This window comes from Crocodylus siamensis, chromosome 6 (genome assembly GCF_052110815.1).
Source record: "Crocodylus siamensis isolate JL-2025a chromosome 6, ASM5211081v1, whole genome shotgun sequence".
Lineage (NCBI taxonomy): Eukaryota > Metazoa > Chordata > Crocodylia > Crocodylidae > Crocodylus > Crocodylus siamensis.
Window position 1 is genome coordinate 98,821,877 of NC_143400.1, and position 18,139 is coordinate 98,840,015.

Here is an 18,139-nt window from a genome sequence, read left to right on the forward strand (position 1 = left end):
CTCCTGCCTTGATACGCTAAAAATCTAGATAATTTATTTTTGCATTTTTGTGAAAGTGAAGGTGCCTACAAATCCAGTAAGATTATGATGGGATTCACATTATTGTTGGAGGAACTTTGTGCTCTAGTAAAGAGAAAAGCTCAGGTTTTGGGGGGTGAGGCTGCTTGTCTTTAATTTAGAAAGAACTCTTTTTTCACTTGCATGTCTCTGAGCAAATCTGATTTCCTTGAGGGGGTTTGGAGGCGGGGAACAGAGCAGGGGTTAGGGAGTAAAGAAAAAATACTCGGTTCTGTGACTGCCGACTAGATGCTGCAGCCAGCTCTCAGTATAGTCTTGCTTTAATCTCAAGTCACATGGATGTTAAAGGTGTCTTGGTGTGGTGGTCGTAGAGCATTTCTTTTAGTAGAAAGGTTTTAGATGTGGATCTGGAAACGCTGAAGTCCGAACCAGTCAGCTGAAAGAAAAATTGATTTGTTTTGATTGGACATTTTATATTAATAACACGTAAGTAAAGTACTTCAGAAAATGTCTGTAATGAAGAGGGATCTGCTGTTAGACTGTTTTTGTAACTAAAATTAAGTGCATGCAGCAAGTCTAGTAACAGCTGCTTTAGAACACAATCCTTTTATACTGTATTGGGATTTAGTATTGCACATAATTATGTAAACGGAGTTTTATTTTCTAAAAGAGATTACAGATAGACCAAAATTTTGAGCAAAAGTCCTTAAAGATTATTTTTTCTCCCTGTCTCGTAATTCTTCCTTCCCCCCCCCCCATTACTTTAGGAATGTTTTCCTTTCTAATGCCAATTTCTACTGCTCAATGCTTTTGAATGATCAAGGATATTATAATGCTATAAAATACCTGTCCAATGCTGATATAATTTCAGAGCTTCCCTGATTGCTGAGGAAAGCCTTAGTGACCTTATATCGGGTTTAAAAAATCTTCATTCAGCACTATTGATAAACTATCTGGATTAATTAATTGGTTCATCTTGTTAATACAAAAAGTTAAATGGAACATGTTTATTATTTTATTACCTTTGCAGCAAAATTTCTTTTTTATAGTAAATTATTATGGATTGAAATCACCCTTGTAATCTCCAGTGAAATAAAATATTTAAGTATATTTATTTGCCTTATTTCTGAGTTTAATTAAATTTTGCTGAAGTTTATTAAATTGATTCATAAGAAAATTTCATTTCATTTTTTCTCTTTTGAAAATACTTGCCTGATTTTATATTTGCACTAATGCAAGAACATGTAGTAAAGTACAGCCTTTCAATAGCACGAATTCTAAATCAGTTAAAGTAACATTTTAATTAGGTTGTTTTCTTACATTAAAGTTCATTTCTTTTAAAGTTTTTTCAAGCCTCAGCATTCAGTAACAAAATTACTAAATTTTGGGGGTAATAAATGGTCCTGTGTTTTCTTTTTCTGTTTCAGAATACAGTCGTTTTGAAGCTAAAATACATGATTTACGGGAGCAGATGATGAACAGTAGCATTAGCTCAGGATCTGGATCTCTACGAACCAGCCAAAAGAGATCCTTATATGTTAGGTAAGAAAGTATCCCCAAATGTCATCAGATTTCTCCAATATTTATTCCCCTTCCCTTCCCACCCCCTCCCACACACCCCTGTCATCTTTAATTCTACATCCAAGTTTTTATGGCCGCCATTTATTCAGTAGTGAATTGAACAAAATGCAAACTTCCAAACTTTCCAATAGATCAGTAATATTGTGTAATTAGATTTGCAGTAAATTAAATGTACCTGAAAAAGACATTTTCATTACTTGCATATTAAGCACCCAAATTGTACTTTACCAGGCTTTGGTGATCTTCATCATCCTGGTTGCCTGTCAAGGGAAGAAAACATCCATAATTTTACTGCCCTTTTTTTTCCTTAAGTATCTTTTCAGCAATTGCTGCAAATGCTCTTAAGTTGATTTAAATATGTGGAATGTTGATTAAGAAATGTGTTTAATACTATTCGTGCTGCTTAAGTTTTCATACTTGCTGTATAACATGGTAAGTCCCTTTAATAATTGAAGGGAGAGTATTTTGAAAATCAAAACTTCCTTTTAATATTATGTAAATACATACTCATTCGGAATAATTTGGCACGTAACCCATTTCATTCAGCCTGATTCAGTTACGTATTAGGATTAAGAAAAATCATAATTCTGCATCTGTGATATCACTGGATATAAACGTGCATTTTAAACCTCCTAATGGCTCATCATTTGTCATGTCATGTAAATTAAAGAGTATGAATATAAACTGTCATCCTCCCAACTGGAAATGGAGCCATTGATCTACGTTACGGTAGTTTTACCTAGTCTGTATTTCCTTTCAGTAACCTCAGGGATTCAGTTGCAACAGTGCCACATTTTCAGAAAAGGCAGTTTTGCATCAGAGTATCATCTCTTTAAACTACTAACTAATAAAAATCAAGAGCATTTGCTCAAAACCAATTAGACTCTTCATCTCTTATTTTTAGGGGGGAATTTATCAATATTGGAATATTGAATCAAATTCCTGCTTGCCCAAGTTTATCTTAGTTTTATCCAGTTTATCTTAGTTTATTCAGTTTTATATTAAGTTAATCAAATATTACTTGTTTTTTTGTTGCCAATTTAAATGGCAGAGGGTTGTGTAACAGGGGGGCCTTCTCAGGGCCGAATTTGTCTTCGGCCCATCCTCCTGTTTCTGGGCCAACCACCCGCCTTCTTGCCTGCCATGCCTTGATGTTAATTAATTAATAGTTGCTAATTAAGCAGGAGGCTACCCATTTCTTGCCCCAATGCCAGGGGGCACTATCTGCGGCTCCGTTCCTTCCCTACACTGCAGCCCAAGCCTCGCAGATGGTATTTATAAATTCCTCTCTATGTTGGGGTCTCGGCCACTGTGGGCTTGCTCCTTCTCTCTCTAGCTAGACCTGTCAGTCAAAAACCCACTAATCGGGGCTTGACTCCAAGGCTGTAGCTCTCAGAGACTCAGTTGGGCTCCAGCGCCCTCTCTGGTGCTGAGGTCTGTTCACCCCCAAATACTGCACCTTCTCTGTCACTGAGGTCCCTACACTGGAGTGGGCCCCCAATGAGGCCTCCTCCCCCAATAGCCTCAGCCCGATCCTCTGGGTATTAACATCCAGCGCAAAACATAGGCTTCTATGGCCATAGAATGGAAAAAGGATAATACAGAAACAAGAGAGGCAACATGCCTGCTTACTTTAGATGATCATGCTCACAAATGGCGTATTCTTCCAGCAGAGACAGCGGCTGCAATGCCGTGGTCGTTGGGAGTCCCCCTCTCTGCTGCCCCTCTGGCCTTCTCCACTTGCCATTTGTAGGATCCTGGCCTTCCTCTTCCTGTCACCTGACCGGCTGGAAGGGCTTGAGCCTTAACCCCTACTTGACCGGCTGGCTGTGACTGGAAGGCTCTGGATTGAAAGGGACCACCCTGTCTCTTAGTAACAGGGCTAGGATTCCCTGTTACAAGTTGGTAAGGCAGTTCTGTGCTTGTTCTGGTAAGAAATCATGAACGCTTTTCAGGGACTTCTGTGTTAGATAAAGCCTGTCTGAGGAAACCTTACAAGTGTTGGAATGTCTTACTAACCCCCAGCACACCTCCAGGCTTGGCGGCACCAAACTGACCGGCACCACAAGTGGAAGGGACTTGAGGGTAATAACAGACCACAGTGTAAATATGAGCCAGCAGTGCAATGCTGTAGGCAGTAGGGCAAGCAGTACTCTGTCGAATCAGATCAGGAAAACAGATCTTACGATGACAGGCTGAGAGCCATGGGACTCTTTAGCCTGGAAAAGCACAGGCTCAGGGGTGATCTGATGGCCACCTATAAGTTTATCAAGGGTGACCACCAGGAACTGGGGGGACGTTTGTTCACCAGAGCGCCCCAAGGGATGACGAGGTCGAACGGTCACAAACTCCTGCAAGACCGTATCAGGCTGGACATAAGGAAGAATTTCTTTACTGTCCAAGCCCCCAAGGTCTGGAAGAGTCTGCCAGCGGAGGTGGTTCAAGCACCTACATTGAACACCTTCAAGAGTAAATTGGATGCTTATCTTGCTGGGATCCTATGACCCCAGCTGACTTCCTGCCCTTTGGGCAGGGGGCTGGACCTGATGATCTTCCGAGGTCCCTTCCAGCCCTAATGTCTATGAAATCTATGAATATACATCAATCGATTCATCTCCAGCAAAGCCAGGGAGGTGATTCTTCCACTCTGCTCAGCACTGGTGAGACCACAGCTGGAGCACTGCATCCAGTTCTGGGACCACACTTTAACAAGGACATGGACAAGCTTGAGAGAGTCCAAAGAGCCACCCACATGATCAGAGTCATACACGGCAAGCCATCCAAGGAAAGGCTGAGGGACCTGGGACTCTTCAGCCTGAGGAAAAGAAGGCTGAGAGGGGACCTTACGGTAGCAGCTTACCACTACACTAGAGGAGTACATGAAGGGCAGGGTGAGCAACTGTTCACCAGGGCACCCGAGGGGAAAACCAGGAGTAATGGCCACAAACTCCTCTAGTGGAAGGTTCAACATTAGGAAAAACTTCTTCACAGTCAGGGTGTCCAGACTGTGCAATAAGCTCCCTTCAGAGGTGGTGCAGTCGCCTACCCTGGCAATCTTCAAGAGGAGACTGGACAGTCACCTCACTGGGGTCACCTGACCCCCCATTATCTTCCGTGCTTGGTGCAAGGGGCTGGACCTGATGATCTTCCGAGGTCCCTTCTGACCCCTGAAAATCTATGAACGTAACAAGCTATGTATGATTTTCCATTTTCTACTGGCTGCCCATGGCTGTCACTGCTTCCTTTCTCGTCTGTCCTTCCCATTCATAACCCTGCATTTTTGCCTTTGGACATTTAAGAAAATAGTGTCTAGAAGATTCATTCAATTTGCTTATAAAATTTAAATCTGTAGAGTAATATATAATGAATGAGTAGTTGCTTGGCAGAACTGATTGAGGGACACAGTAGGGATTGGCATGAAGAAGGAAGAAGTTTTCCAAATATTTAATTCCAGAGCAGCTGCCTCCCTTAATCCAAGCAAAAAATTCACTTTAATTAAACAAAATTTTCTGTCAGCTCAAGTTCATTGGCAGCAATTATTTTGGCAATGGATTTGAATGTAGTAATTCAAAATAATAGAGGGAAATACAGTTGAAAATTCTGAGTGGTGTTGGTTACGTTTATTGTGTGGGGAGAAAATGGATGGTCTTCCTCAGCCTTGGAAGTGCCATGGCAGCCATTCAGCAGTGCTCTGTCTGCTCTGCCGCTGTCCCGGGGGGAAGCTCTGGTTCCTCACTGCAGCTTTGGGTCTAAGAACCGTTCTCCATTTCTTGCACCTTCCCCAACAGAGCTCCCTTTCAAGACTAACTTGCTGTTACCAAGGGGGATGCCCGGCCCTTTGTGATGACTTCCAGCACCTGGTTCTTGCTTCCTCACTCCTTCCCAGCTGTAGCTTTACATTTATAGGCCAGGAAAGACCATTATGACGTAGTCAGATGTCCTGTGACGCAGGCCATGGGACTTCCCTTAGTGAAGTCCTGCTTGAAGATGCAGCTGTTAGAAAATCTGTCTTGATTTGAAAGTTTCCACCCGTGAAAAATTCATCCTAGCTGTTGATAGGATACTCAAGTGATTGATTACCCGTCTGTTTTGAAAAAGTGCACTTTTCTTCATATCTGAATTGGCCTAGCTTCATCTCTTTCAGCCATTGGATCTTTGAACCTTTTTTGCTGGATGAAATACCTTTCTATTGTTATTTCGTCATCCCATGTTGATTCTTCCATATTGCGGTCAAGTCCTCTGTATCCTCTTTTGACCTAACCCTACTGACCTACTTCTGTTTTGCGAGTTTTTTTCCAATCTAACAGTGCCAAATACAGTGGTAATATAAGCTCTCTTTCTACATGACATTCCCCCATTTATACATCGAAGCATCACATTTTAAAACTTTAGCCATGGCATCACACTGGGAGCTCCCATTCAGCCAGCTATCAGCCAGGATGCCTGAGTCCTTTTTAAAGTCATTGCTCCCCAGAAGACAATCACTCATTTTGCAAACATGGCCCATGTTCTGTGTTCCTAGCTGGATGGCCTAAAATTTAATCACATTGTAGCATGTTATTTGTGTGCATCTAGCTCAAAATTAGTCCAGACCACTCTGTATTGGTGTTATCTCCTCGTTATTTACCATTCCCCACAGGTGAGGGATGGGGAAGGATAAGTGCACTTTGATTCTGTATCTCTTCTTTATCGTGCACTTAGGTTTGTCTGAGATACTGGAAACCTCTGGAGAGCTAACCTTTCAAAATATGGTAAACCGTAATATTGACAAACAGTTGTTGGAAGGAGAATACAAATGTATTGAGTCAAGAATAAATTATAATTTCAGCATCCAGTTCGCTAGCTTGCTACATGAATGACTAAAATTAACTCATTCGTTTAATGGCATGAATTCATTGTTATGTGGAACCTTTTCGGTCTGTGAAATTTGAGAAAAGGGATATTTGCCCTCTCTGAAACAATGGTTTCATTAGCTTCCTGCCTGCATCCGAGCACCACACCGGTACTCTTGTCACTGAGCTCAGGAAGTGTCTACTGCATGGAGTGAATCATTTGGGATTTAGTGGCAGCAGAGTTACTAAAGATGAAGTTTTCACAGAATGTAGCTGCAGCAAACATCTGTTCCATATTTTATCATGTCTTTCATTCTGACTTGCAAAATAAGACCTGAATGACATACAAGGTGTTTAAATTCAGGGGCTTGCTTCTTTCCTCCAGACTTCTGGACTGGTGTTTTGGTTATACACTCCATCAATGTTTTTCTTTTTCTTTGTTAGAAAAATGAATGCGCGATGTTTCTGACACGACAGGCAGTAAAGCCTGCTTCGTTTTTGTTCCTTTTGCTGGTGTTTTATGTATGCAATGCCAAATTACAACATTGAGGTTTTTCTGGCTGTTGCCAACAACCTTATGTTAGCATAGCAATCAGCCTGCTACAGCAGAGCTATCAGGGTTGATTTCCATTGTCAGGAATGTCAGTAGACACAGGAGCAGATTGGAGCCGCAGGCCCTAACTTGAACCTGTCATACCAGACAGTGAAGTGGGTCCAGTGCAGAGGTTACAGGTTTCCCACATAACCCATAGCTCAGGGTAGACTCTCCTGCCTTTTAATTGACCGTGTGCTTGAGCAGTAATTATTTGTTTCAGTACTTTCCACCAGTTTCATTCCAGTTCCTATTCACGTACACATGTAGCAATCCAGTACTCTACTCCAGGGTGTTAAACACAGCCTGTGAGCTGGTTGCGGCCTGCAGAGCTACCAGCAGGATACAAGATGTTGTGGTGGCATGGCCAAAGGGAGTGGCTTGCCACAAAACCTGAGGTTATGAGCCCTAGTAGACATTAGGGCTGTGCAAAGCTTCGGTCCCTAGTTCGATGCGGTGGACAAATCTCCAAATCTGAATCCAGTCAGGAGACCCTTTAATCTCTCCGAATTGATTCCTAGAGATTCGGAAGGATTCAAACATAGAGACAGCTTTAAATGTTTTTTTCTACATACCTGAAGGTACCAGCAGGCTTGTGAATGCTGTGATGCTGGGGTGCATGGAGCATCCCACAGAAGTGTGGGGGGCTCCCCAGCATGCTCAGCAGCAGACCTGAAAGTGGGCCAGAAGCACTCGGGTCTGCTGGGGAATATGCCGGGGTCCCCCTCACTGTGCCCTCCCGGCTTGGCAGCTGGTGCCTTCTGGATTGCGGGGGGGGGGGAGGAGCACCTGTGATCCCGCTGCAGCCGATTGCATGCTCTGGTGGGACACTCCATCCACCCCAGCATCGCAGCGTTCACACGCCGCGGCGCGCCTGGTACCTTGAGGTATGTAGAAAAAACATTTAAAGCTGTCTCTGTGTCTAAATGGCTGATTCTCTGAATCTGCATCGAATCTTCAGATTCGGAGTCGGCCCAGTCGAATCGGAGACAGTGACCCAAATCAGTGAATCAAATCACTGTCCCTGATTCCGGCCAAATCTGAATTGAATAAGGCCCGTTTTACACACTGCTAGCGGACGTGGCCATCAGTGGCAGGAGGGAGAGAATAGGCTGTGCTGACACAGCCTTGCTTGCCCAGCAGACTCTTGGCCCGCTGCCCCTTGCCCTGCCATCACTGTCCTCACCAGCGTTCCCTCTAAGCTCTGCGGTGTGCGTGGCCACGCAGGTGCACCAGGGCCTGCTGCCAGGTGCACCTGCGTGGTCACGCACACCACACAGCTTGGAGGGAGCACTGGTCCCCACTGGTCATGCTGCCATCTGTGCTGTGCCCCAGGCTGGATCTGGCCCACAACAAGCCCCATACTCCAGAACTGGGCCAGGATGAGCTTCATACCCTTTCTGTATGCTGATCCTGATTTATAGCTATTTCTGTTGTGGAATAAAAGCGTTACCAAAGAGTTGACATACTATAGTTCTCATAGTTGGTAGGGTCGGAAGGGACCTGAGCAGATCATCGAGTCCTACCCCCTGCCGTGGCAGGAAAGAGTACTGGGGTCAAACGACCCCAGCAAGGTGATTGTCAAGCCTTGTCTTAAAGACCCCCAGGGTAGGAGCAAGCACGACTTCCCTTGGAAGTTGGTTCCAGATCCTGGCCACCCTGACGGTGAAGTAGCGCCTCCTTGAGAGAAGACTCTTGAACTACATTAAACATAAATACTTAAGTCCCACTAGTTACTCAGGTCACAGGATGCACAGCAAGATCCTCTTGAAAAGCTCAATGGTAAACCGCATGTGCTTCAATGCTGCTAATGACCTCTTCTGGTCACTTTGCCATCTTTCAGTGCTAGAGAATTCAACCAACGTCCCCGTTTGCTTCCCAGAATTCCTGAACCTGACTTGATATTCATTTCTTAAAGCCAAACACAGTCTAGGCATTCTTGTAATGATGGCAAAACAGAAGAGAAAAATAATTTGAAAAATTAAGTCTCTCTGCAAAATTGTCATTTCAAAGAAAGCAGAAGGAGAACACAAAAAAGCAGGCTTCAGCTAAACTGAGGTGTATTCTTCAAGTCTTTTTGTAGCTTTTCTTTTGTTGCAAACAGAATGACAAAACTATAGTGGAACATAAACATATAAAGTAACCAAGGTATCTTCATACAAAAAATGTAGAAGAAAGAGGAAAAAAGCAAGTCAGAACTTGGGAGTTACCTTGCTAGAATATTATTTAAAAAATGCAGCTACTGAATGTGTGTGTTGGGAAAGGGTCTTTAAGACAAGGCTTGACAATCACCTTGCTGGGGTCGTTTGACCCCAGTACTCTTTCCTGCCATGGCAGGGGGTCAGACTTGACGATCTGCTCAGGTCCCTTCCGACCCTAGAAACTATGAAACTATGAAAGAGCATTCTGAAAATAAGCCTAATCTGTTTGATGCCATGCCAAAAACGATATTGTTTGATGACTTTGATCTTCATTTACTTAGCAGATCTGTAGATAGTTCTTATAGTTTGGATTCCTGTGGATCAGAATGAGTATGTGCTCCCTGGCTCCAGTACAAATACACAACTTTTGACTACTGTCACATCAGCGTGCATTACACTTGGCAGCCTTGGGGCAAGGAAAATCTGGTTGCCATTAGGAAATTCAGGTTTGCCTACAGCATGCCAGAACAAGGGTGGACAGTGGTTACATTTCAGTGACAGGAAAGGTCACAAATTTGAAATAAAAATGAGAAACACTAACCAACTCGAGTGGGAAGGTGATCCTGCTATTGCCAAATAGTAGAAGCCAAGCAGGGACATAGGTGGGTTCCTTCCCCTTGCATAGCCCGGATACTGCAAGCATATTGTAGTCTCAGGCAAGTTTCCCCCTAACTCAGAGAGACAATGTGGCAGCCTTTTTTGGAGACAAGCCCATTTTATTTCCATATGGAAAGGTTGATCCCTGCTTCATAAGAGAATGCACACAGCCACTGCTCTCCTGCTCTTGCAGGATGCAGCTGATATCAGCTGGCTCTGTCAGCATGCAGCTTGGTGTGCTTTTGTAAACTGAAACCTTGCCTAAAAGCTTTTGTTAAGTATTCTGTTAAAACCATGATCTCATTTCCCTTCATGCTTAGAGCTGAAGAAACACAAGTTTTCCTATGGACAACAATGTATCTATCATACAGTGTTGGATTTCTTGGTCATGTGAAGTAGAATTGATTAATCCTATGTTTGCTCTTGAAAGGAATTTTTAGGGCTTTTTGTAAGCAGCAAGTTGATCTGGATTAGTTCAGGGTGTGAATTAAAAGCAGTTTAGCCATATTTGATTAATTCCATATGTGAAGGCTCTTACTCTGCACTAAGGAATAAGGAGGAGGATGACTCCTTTTGTAGACAAGTGCTTAGTATGAAATAGCTCAAACTTGATGACCATCCCAGAAAAGCTGTTTTTATCAGATTTGGGGGATAGAGGCACTGGGTAGCAGAAATGAGATTTTTGTTGCTTAGCTTTATTAGTTGGATGATTGGCTCTGTTCCTGGTAGGGTTTTTTGACTGTAACTAGTGGCTTGAGTTTATAGTGTTCATATAACTTTAAATGTTTCTGCATTGTCATTGGTTATATAGTCATAAGATTTTAGAGCATTTTATGTAGGCTTTCATTGGTTTTCTGGTATTTATTTAAAGTTGTTTTTCTCAACTTCTTAATGGGGAAGAGGCATTTTGATGACAGTGCCCTTTATTAAGTAAAGTTAATTTGCAAAGTTATATTTATCGGATTAAAGAAGTGCATATTCATAATTTGAACAGGGGGATTGGCAGCCTTTTGCGGGTATGGACTAGAGCTTGGGACCTGACCATGGCTATAGGCCAGAAGTCTGTCCCGCCCACGTCTCTCTCCAAGCAGCCAGCTGCCTGCACTCGCTCTGCTCCACCAGTCTGCACTTCCCTTGCTGCAGATTCCTGAGGAAACGCAGACATGGTGGCGCAGCAGGCTCACAGCAAAGGGTACAGTGCAGCTCTGTGCCATTTATCTCCTTTGCCTCATTAGACTTCTTATTGAGCTGGATTGGGCCCATGGGTTGTAGACTGCCAACCCCTAGTTTGGTGGTTTCTTCTCCTTTTTGTGCTCTTAACATTTCAGTAGATTATCCTGTTATTGTCTTATGCACTGACTGCTTGGCACGATGCTGCCAAACCCATCTTTGGTGCTTGTGAGCACTATTTTTAATTAAGGTAAAACTTAGAAGTTAAGAAAAATAGTGGTAGAAGTCATGGCTTAAACATTCAAGGTTCGTGCACACTAATTAGTGTTCATCATGCATTAAAATAGTCTTATAAAGATGCAAGCAAAATATATCTGCTATTTTAGGCAGCGTATAGTGGAAGAGAAGTTGTTTAATTTGAAGACCGTGGAACATCAGATGATCAACATTTGTGCAGTGTGCCACTATAACAAAGTTACACATAAAAGAGTTGGAATAGTGTGTTCAGGTTTATAATTATGTAATTTATCATTCTTAAAAGTTACTTGTGCAGTTGTTAGGGGAGTTTAGAGTTATGAATGTGGTGTGCTCAACTGTTACAAGTATGTATTGCTTCTTTGGCAAAAGCATGATTGAAGAAGAAAATATGTATTTGCTTTTTTAATTTGAGAGATTGTGCACTTTGCATGCAAAGCTACATGAGTTAAAGTGAAAGGTCTTGTTCCAGTGCTACCTGTAATGAACAAAACCAGGGTTTCAGGCTTCAAGCTCATTTTGAGCTTAAAGCCTCAGGTGTATTTGGAATGCTACAAATATGATCCTTGTGTGTAAAAAAAAAATAAAATAAAAAAAATAAATAAATAAAAAAATCAGCAGAGCAGGTATTTCAACAATAAACTGTATGTAGCAGGATGAGGTTGGACATCATATTAGTACCTTCCTCTGGTCCTCCACTCCTGCCTACCTGAGCCCTTCTCTCTCCCTCTCCTGCCATGCCTTTGTTTTTTCTAAAATAAATGCTGGGAGGCTGCCCAGGACCCCACTGGCCTAGCTCCTACCACTCTTTTCTTCTTACCAGTCAGTGCCTTAAAGGTTGTATCTGTGGCCTGCAACTGCTCCTACAGCCATGCCCGTACCTCACATGTGTCAACAGCCAGTCATTCCAATGGGCTTTCGGCCCCAAGTCTAATTTCTTACTTCTTTAAGTGCTTATATCTTCAGGTCCTGTCCCTTCCAGGCACTGGACCCATGGCCCTGGTTCTTGCCTCTTCTGGGTTTTTTTTCAGCTTGGGCCTCTCCTGGCAGACTCAACCCTCTCCATGTTTCTGTGGCACTACTGGGACTGCCAAACCTCCCCTTGCTGAACCCTCCCTGGTTCTCTGTGAGAAAAAAAAACTGGAAATCTAGCTCCCAGCTTAACACAATGTGCACCCACCTCGGGGCACAAAGGGAAAGAAGGAATGTTGTTTCTAATTTGTACAGCCCCAAGTCGGGCAGCTCTACAGCCAGCAGTAAAACTGGCCAGTGTAGCAGAACAAATGAAACCTGTCCACATAACAACCCTGGGCTTCTCACTGCCCTGCTCTCAAAGACCAGTTGCCTCCCGGGATTTGTCAGCACACTGTCTCTCTTTCCCCCTCCTTGCGAGGGGGCTCAGTTCCTCTGCAGGGCTCTCTCCCCTGACTGTGTGTTGTTCTGCTTTCTGTTCCCCCCACTTCCAGGCAAGCCCTTATCTTGGTCTTCCTCTTGTCACCTGTAGACAGTTACTTCCTGGCCCCCAGGTATTAGTCTTTCTGATTACAAATTAATCATGGCTCCTTTTTTCTTCCCTTCCACCACCTCTCTGGGCCTGCTTGTTTACTCACCCAGTGGCCATTACTATTGGTCTGATCCTGTTTCATTACAGGAGCCTCCAGCTCCCTGTTACACCATAATAACTTGCACACGTTTTATTCTAATCTGATTTCATTTGCCTTGAATGAATTGTAGAATCATAGAGAAATGGGGCTGGAAAGGACCTCCAGATGTCGCATCTAGTCCTACCAGCTGCTTGAGGCAGGATCATTCCTGTCCAAACCATGCTATGCAGCCTTAATCTAAACTACATAACCCTGCTTTCAGCCCTGACACAGTGCAGACCTAACATCTAAACCTGCTACAGGTAAAGCAGGGGAACCACAATAGCCAATGTCTTGCTTCTATTAAATGTTGTCAATATATGCTCAAGAGTTCCTGGGTAGAGGGCCATGCCCCTTGCTACAGAGGAAGATAAAAGACAACAATCCCCAGAACCCATACCAGTCTGACCATGGTGGAGAATTCCTTCCTGACCTCAAATATGGTGAAGAGTCTGACCCTGCATAGTGGGGCTAGGCACTCTAGCCAAGACCCTCCGGTTTTGATCCCAGCAGGAGCATTATCGCTCCCCAGTCAAAGGTTCCAGCCTTGGCTGTAGACGAAAGGTTCTTGCAAGGAGGAAATGTAGCAGGAGGGCTGGGAAGCCCTCCTGGCTTAATAGGGACATTGCGGTCCTCTTAAAAAAGAAAAAACAGGTGTACGCACAGTGGAAGCTAGGGATGGAGGACTATACTTTAGTGGCCAATGCTTGTAGGGAAATGATCAGGAAAGCCATGGCAGTGACTGAGTTTAGGTTAGCCACAGGAGTTAAGGACAAGGTATTTAGGCAGTAGAAGGAAAACAAATGGAAGTGTGGGACCCTGCTTAACACCTCAGGACAGCTGGTAACTGACATTCAGGAAAAAACTGAACTCCTGAATGCCCACTTTGCTTTGGTATTTTACCGGACTATCAGAAAATCAGGCAAGATAAGGCTCACAGCAGGCATGCTGGGACTGACAGCCTCTCCACTGTGGATGCTAAGCTGGTGCAATACCAGCCAGAAAAGCTGGAGATATGTAAATCAGCAGGACCGGACGGACTCCACCCAAGAGTGCTGAAGGAGCTGTCTGAGGTCATTGCACAACCCCTGGGAAAACTCTTTCAGAATTTGTGTTGCACAGGGGAATTGGAAGCGGGCCAACATTGTGCCCATCTTCAAGGGGAAGAGGGAGAACCTGGACAACTCTGGGCCAATCAGCCTAACCTCTATCCCAGGGAAAATTGTGGAAAAGCTCATTAAAGAATCTATGTGCGATATGCACATGGAAGGTTTCATAGTTTCTAGGGTCGGAAGGGACCCGAGCAGATCATCTAGTCCGACCCCCTGCCATGGCAGGAAAGCATACTGGGGTCAAACGACCCCAGCAAGGTGTTCATCTAACCTCCTCTTAAAAGGTAAGGTCCTGAACAACAGCCAGCATGGCCTTGTAGGTCTTGTCCTGCCAATCTCATCTACGACCAGGTCTCTCACCATCTGGATGCAGGAGACGAGGTAGACTTTATATACGTAGACTTCCAAAAAGCTTTTGTTCTAGTATCCCACAATATCCTTGTGGAAAAACTGGAAGACTGTGGCCTCAGCTGCTCAACGTTTCGGTGGGTGGGAAACTGGCTACGGGGTAGGACCCAGAGAGTCCTCATGAACAGATTGGTGTTGTCCTGGTGAGAAGTGGCCAGTGTTGTCCCTCAGGGGTCTGTGCTTGGACCGGTGATTTTCAACATCTTTATCAGTGGTTCGGATGTGGGGGTGAAAAGCTCGCTGGCCAAGCTTGCAGATGACACCAAGTTATGGGGCAGTGTGGCCACATGAAAAGGTAGGTTGCAGATAGAGGCAGACTTGGACAAGATACAGAGCTGGGCAGACTGGAACCAGGTGAAGTTTAACACTTCCAAGTGTACGGTGCTTCATCTGGGAGCAAAGAACCCTCAACGTACATATAGATTCAGAGGTGACAGCTTGATTTGCACCATGGCTGAAAGGAACCTAGGGGTAATGATTGACCATTGCACGAACATGAGCCGTCAGTGCGTTGCAGTGGCCCGCAGGGCAAACAACATGCTGGCATGCATCAACTGATGCATCTCATGTAAAACTAAGGAAGTGATACTCCCACTGTACTCTGCATTGGTGAGACCGCAATTGAAGTACTGCATCCAGTTCTGGGCACCGGACTTCAACAAGGACATGGAAAAACTTGAGAGGGTCCGAAGAAGAGCCACCCATATGATCAGGGACTTGCAAGACAAGCCCTATGAGGAGAGGCTGGGGGACCTGGGCCTCTTTAGCCTACAAAAGAGAAGGTTGAGAGGGGACTTGGTAGCGGCTTACCGCTATATCAGAGGGGTGCGTCAGGAACTCAGTGAACAACTGTTCACCAGTTCACCCCTGGGGAAGAGCAGGACCAATGGGTACAAACTCTTGGAAGTCCGCTTCAGGCTTAATACCAGGAAAAACTTCTTCACAGTCAGGCTGTCCCTACTGTGGAATAAACTCCCTCCAGAGTGCAGTCACCTACCCTGGAGGTTTTCGAGAGGAGACTGGACGGTCACTTCGGTGGGGTCACTTGACCCCTGTTGTCTTCCTGCCTAAAGTGGTGGGGCTGGACCCAAAGATCTGTGTGGTCCCTTCCAGCCCCTGACTATCTATGAAACGCCCGTTGCCTCTGACATCTGTGGCAGAAAGGGGGTGGGAGCAATCGGCAAAGCCCAGAAAATACCCATGGTAGAACACAGGCAATGCTACCCCTAGATCTGGGGTTTTCAACCTTTTTGGATCAGTGTACCCCCCCGGCGGCCAGACATGGGGCAGGGGCCGGGTGGCATGCGGCCCGATGCCAACCAGGTGGAGAGAAGCACAGCTGGACACAGAGCAGCGGCAGCTGCCACATGCGAGCTTCCCCTGCCCCCGGCTGGGTCAGCAGCACCTGCACCGAAATGTGGGATGGTATGTGGTGGCGCTCCATCCCCACCCACCTGTACCTACTTCCTAGGACCATCTCAAGTACCCCTGGGGGTACGCGTACCCCCAGTTGACAACCTCTGACCTAGATCATCCCTGACCAGTGGCTGTTCAACCTCTTCTTGACACCTCTAGTGATAGTGAGTCCACAACTTCCTTCAGCAGGCTATTCCAGTGCCTTCCTGGCCTAACAGTGGAGGAGTGTTTCTGGATATTCAGTCTAAACTTATTTTGCTGCAGCTTCAAGCCATTGGTCCATGTCCCCCTCTCTGCATCAAAAGAGAAAAGATGCTTTCCCTCATCTTTATGGCAGCCTTTCAGATATCTGAGGAATATAATCCTGACCAGTAATGCACACATGGGGGGTTGGAAGGGACCTCACAAGGTCATTTAGTCCAGCCCACTGCTCCTGGCTAAACCACCCAAGCCAAGTGGCTGCCCAACCTGCTTTTGAAAAGGATAGAAATTCCACAGCTTCTCTAGGTACCTTGATTCGTAGAAGTAGGGTCCGAAGGGACCTTATAGATCTTCTAGTCCGACCCCCTGCCCTGGGCAAGAGAGAAAACCGGGCTCAAATGAACCCAGCCAGGTAGTCATCAAGCCTCCTCTTAAAGACCCGCAGGATAGGAGCCAGCACCACTTCCCTTGGAAGTTGATTCCAGATCCTGGCCTCCCTGACAATGAAGTAGTGTCTTCTAATGTCCAGCCTGAACCTACCGTCTAACAACTTGTGGCCGTTATTCCTTGTTACCCCAGGGGGCATTTGGGGGAACAAGGTCCCTCTCAAACCCTGCTGGTCCCCCCTAGCGAGTTCATAGATGGCCACCAGGTCCTCCCTCAGTCTTCTCTTGTGGAGGCTGAACAGGTTCAGGTCCCGTCACCTCTCCTCGTAGGGTCTGCCGCCCCCTGATCATGCGAGTTGTCCTCCTCTGGACCCTCCCACAGCCCTCCTGAAGTGCAGCACCCAGAACTGGACGCAGTACTCCAGCTGCGGCCTGACCAGTGTCACATAGAGGGGAAGGATCACCTCCTTGGACCTGCTCGAGATGCATCTGTGGATGCACGACAAGGTACGGTTAGCCCTACTGACCGTGTCCTCGCATTTGTCGGCCTGTGTTCATCTTGGAGTCAATAATGATTCCAAGATCTTTTTCTGCTTCCATGCTCTTGAGGAAGGAGTTTCCCAGCTTGTAAGTGTGCTGCTGGTTCCTACTGCCTAAGTGCAGCACCCTGCACTTTTCTGTATTGAAACCCATTCTATTTTCATTAGCCCACCCCTGTAACCTGTTCAGGTCCTGCTGTAATCTGTCCTTCCCTACTAGCATGCCCACCTCACCCCAAATCTTGGTGTTGTCTGCAAATTTGAACAGGCTGCTTTTCACCCCATCGTCCAAGTCACTAATAAAGAAATTGAACAGCACGGGCCCAAGGACTGAGCCCTGGGGGACTCCACTGCCCACTTCCCTCCAAGTCAAAAATGACACGTCCACCACCACCCTCTGAGTATGACCCGTCAGCCAGTTTGCAATCCATCTAACTGTGTAGGCATCAATGCCACAGTAACCTAGTTTTTTAATGAGAATAGGGTGGGAGACCGTGTCAACGGCCTTGCTGAAGTCCAGAAAGGCTACATCCACTGCGATACCTGCGTCCAAAGTTTTTGTGACCTGATCGTAGAAGGCAGTATGGTTGGTTTGACATGACCTGCCCCTAATAAAATTGTGCTGCTTGCCCTTGAGCATCATCCCTGCTGCTGGTCCATCACAGGTGTGCTCCTGAATAATCTTTTCTAAGAGTTTCCCCAGGATTGAAGTTAGACTAACAGGCCTATAGTTGCACGGGTCCTCCCTCTTCCCTTTTTTAAAGATGGGTACCACACGGGCTTTCTTCCGGTCATCTGGCACCTGGCCAGAGCACCATGAGTGCTCATAAAGCTGTGCCGGGGGCCCGCAATAACCTCTGTCAATTCCCTCAACACCCTGGGGTGTTGATGCACCCGCACCATCATAAAGTTCCTCCTGATCTCCAACCTAAAGTCCCTCTGCTGCAGCTTGAGATGCTTGTTCCTAATTCTGTCCCCTACAGCACCAGAGAAAAGCCTATCCCCAGCCTCTCTGTAATTACCCTTCAGGTATTTGAAGGCTGTTATCAAATCCCCCTCAGATAACCCTAGTTCTTTCAGCTTGTCCTCAAAAATCTTGCTTTACAAGCCTCTAGTCATTTTTGTTGCCTTATGCTGGATTGGCAGCTCTGGTGGGACAGCTGGTAGAGTACTGCCAATCCAAAGGTT

The 18,139-nt window shown here is 45.4% G+C and overlaps 1 protein-coding gene across 14 annotated transcripts in view; it reads left to right on the plus strand.

The window, feature by feature from the left end:
* DLG1 (discs large MAGUK scaffold protein 1) overlaps positions 1–18,139 on the plus strand; it is a 313,387-nt gene that overhangs the window by 258,085 nt on the left and 37,163 nt on the right. For 13 of the 14 annotated variants that reach the window (XM_090054468.1, XM_090054470.1, XM_090054469.1 and 10 more), the window contains one exon: positions 1,446–1,560. In XM_090054468.1, coding sequence (XP_089910594.1) covers positions 1,446–1,560 — 115 coding nt within the window. Of the gene's footprint in view, positions 1–403; positions 505–1,445; positions 1,561–18,139 lie in introns of those variants that run through there. The other variant, XM_090054471.1, reaches the window with a different exon arrangement.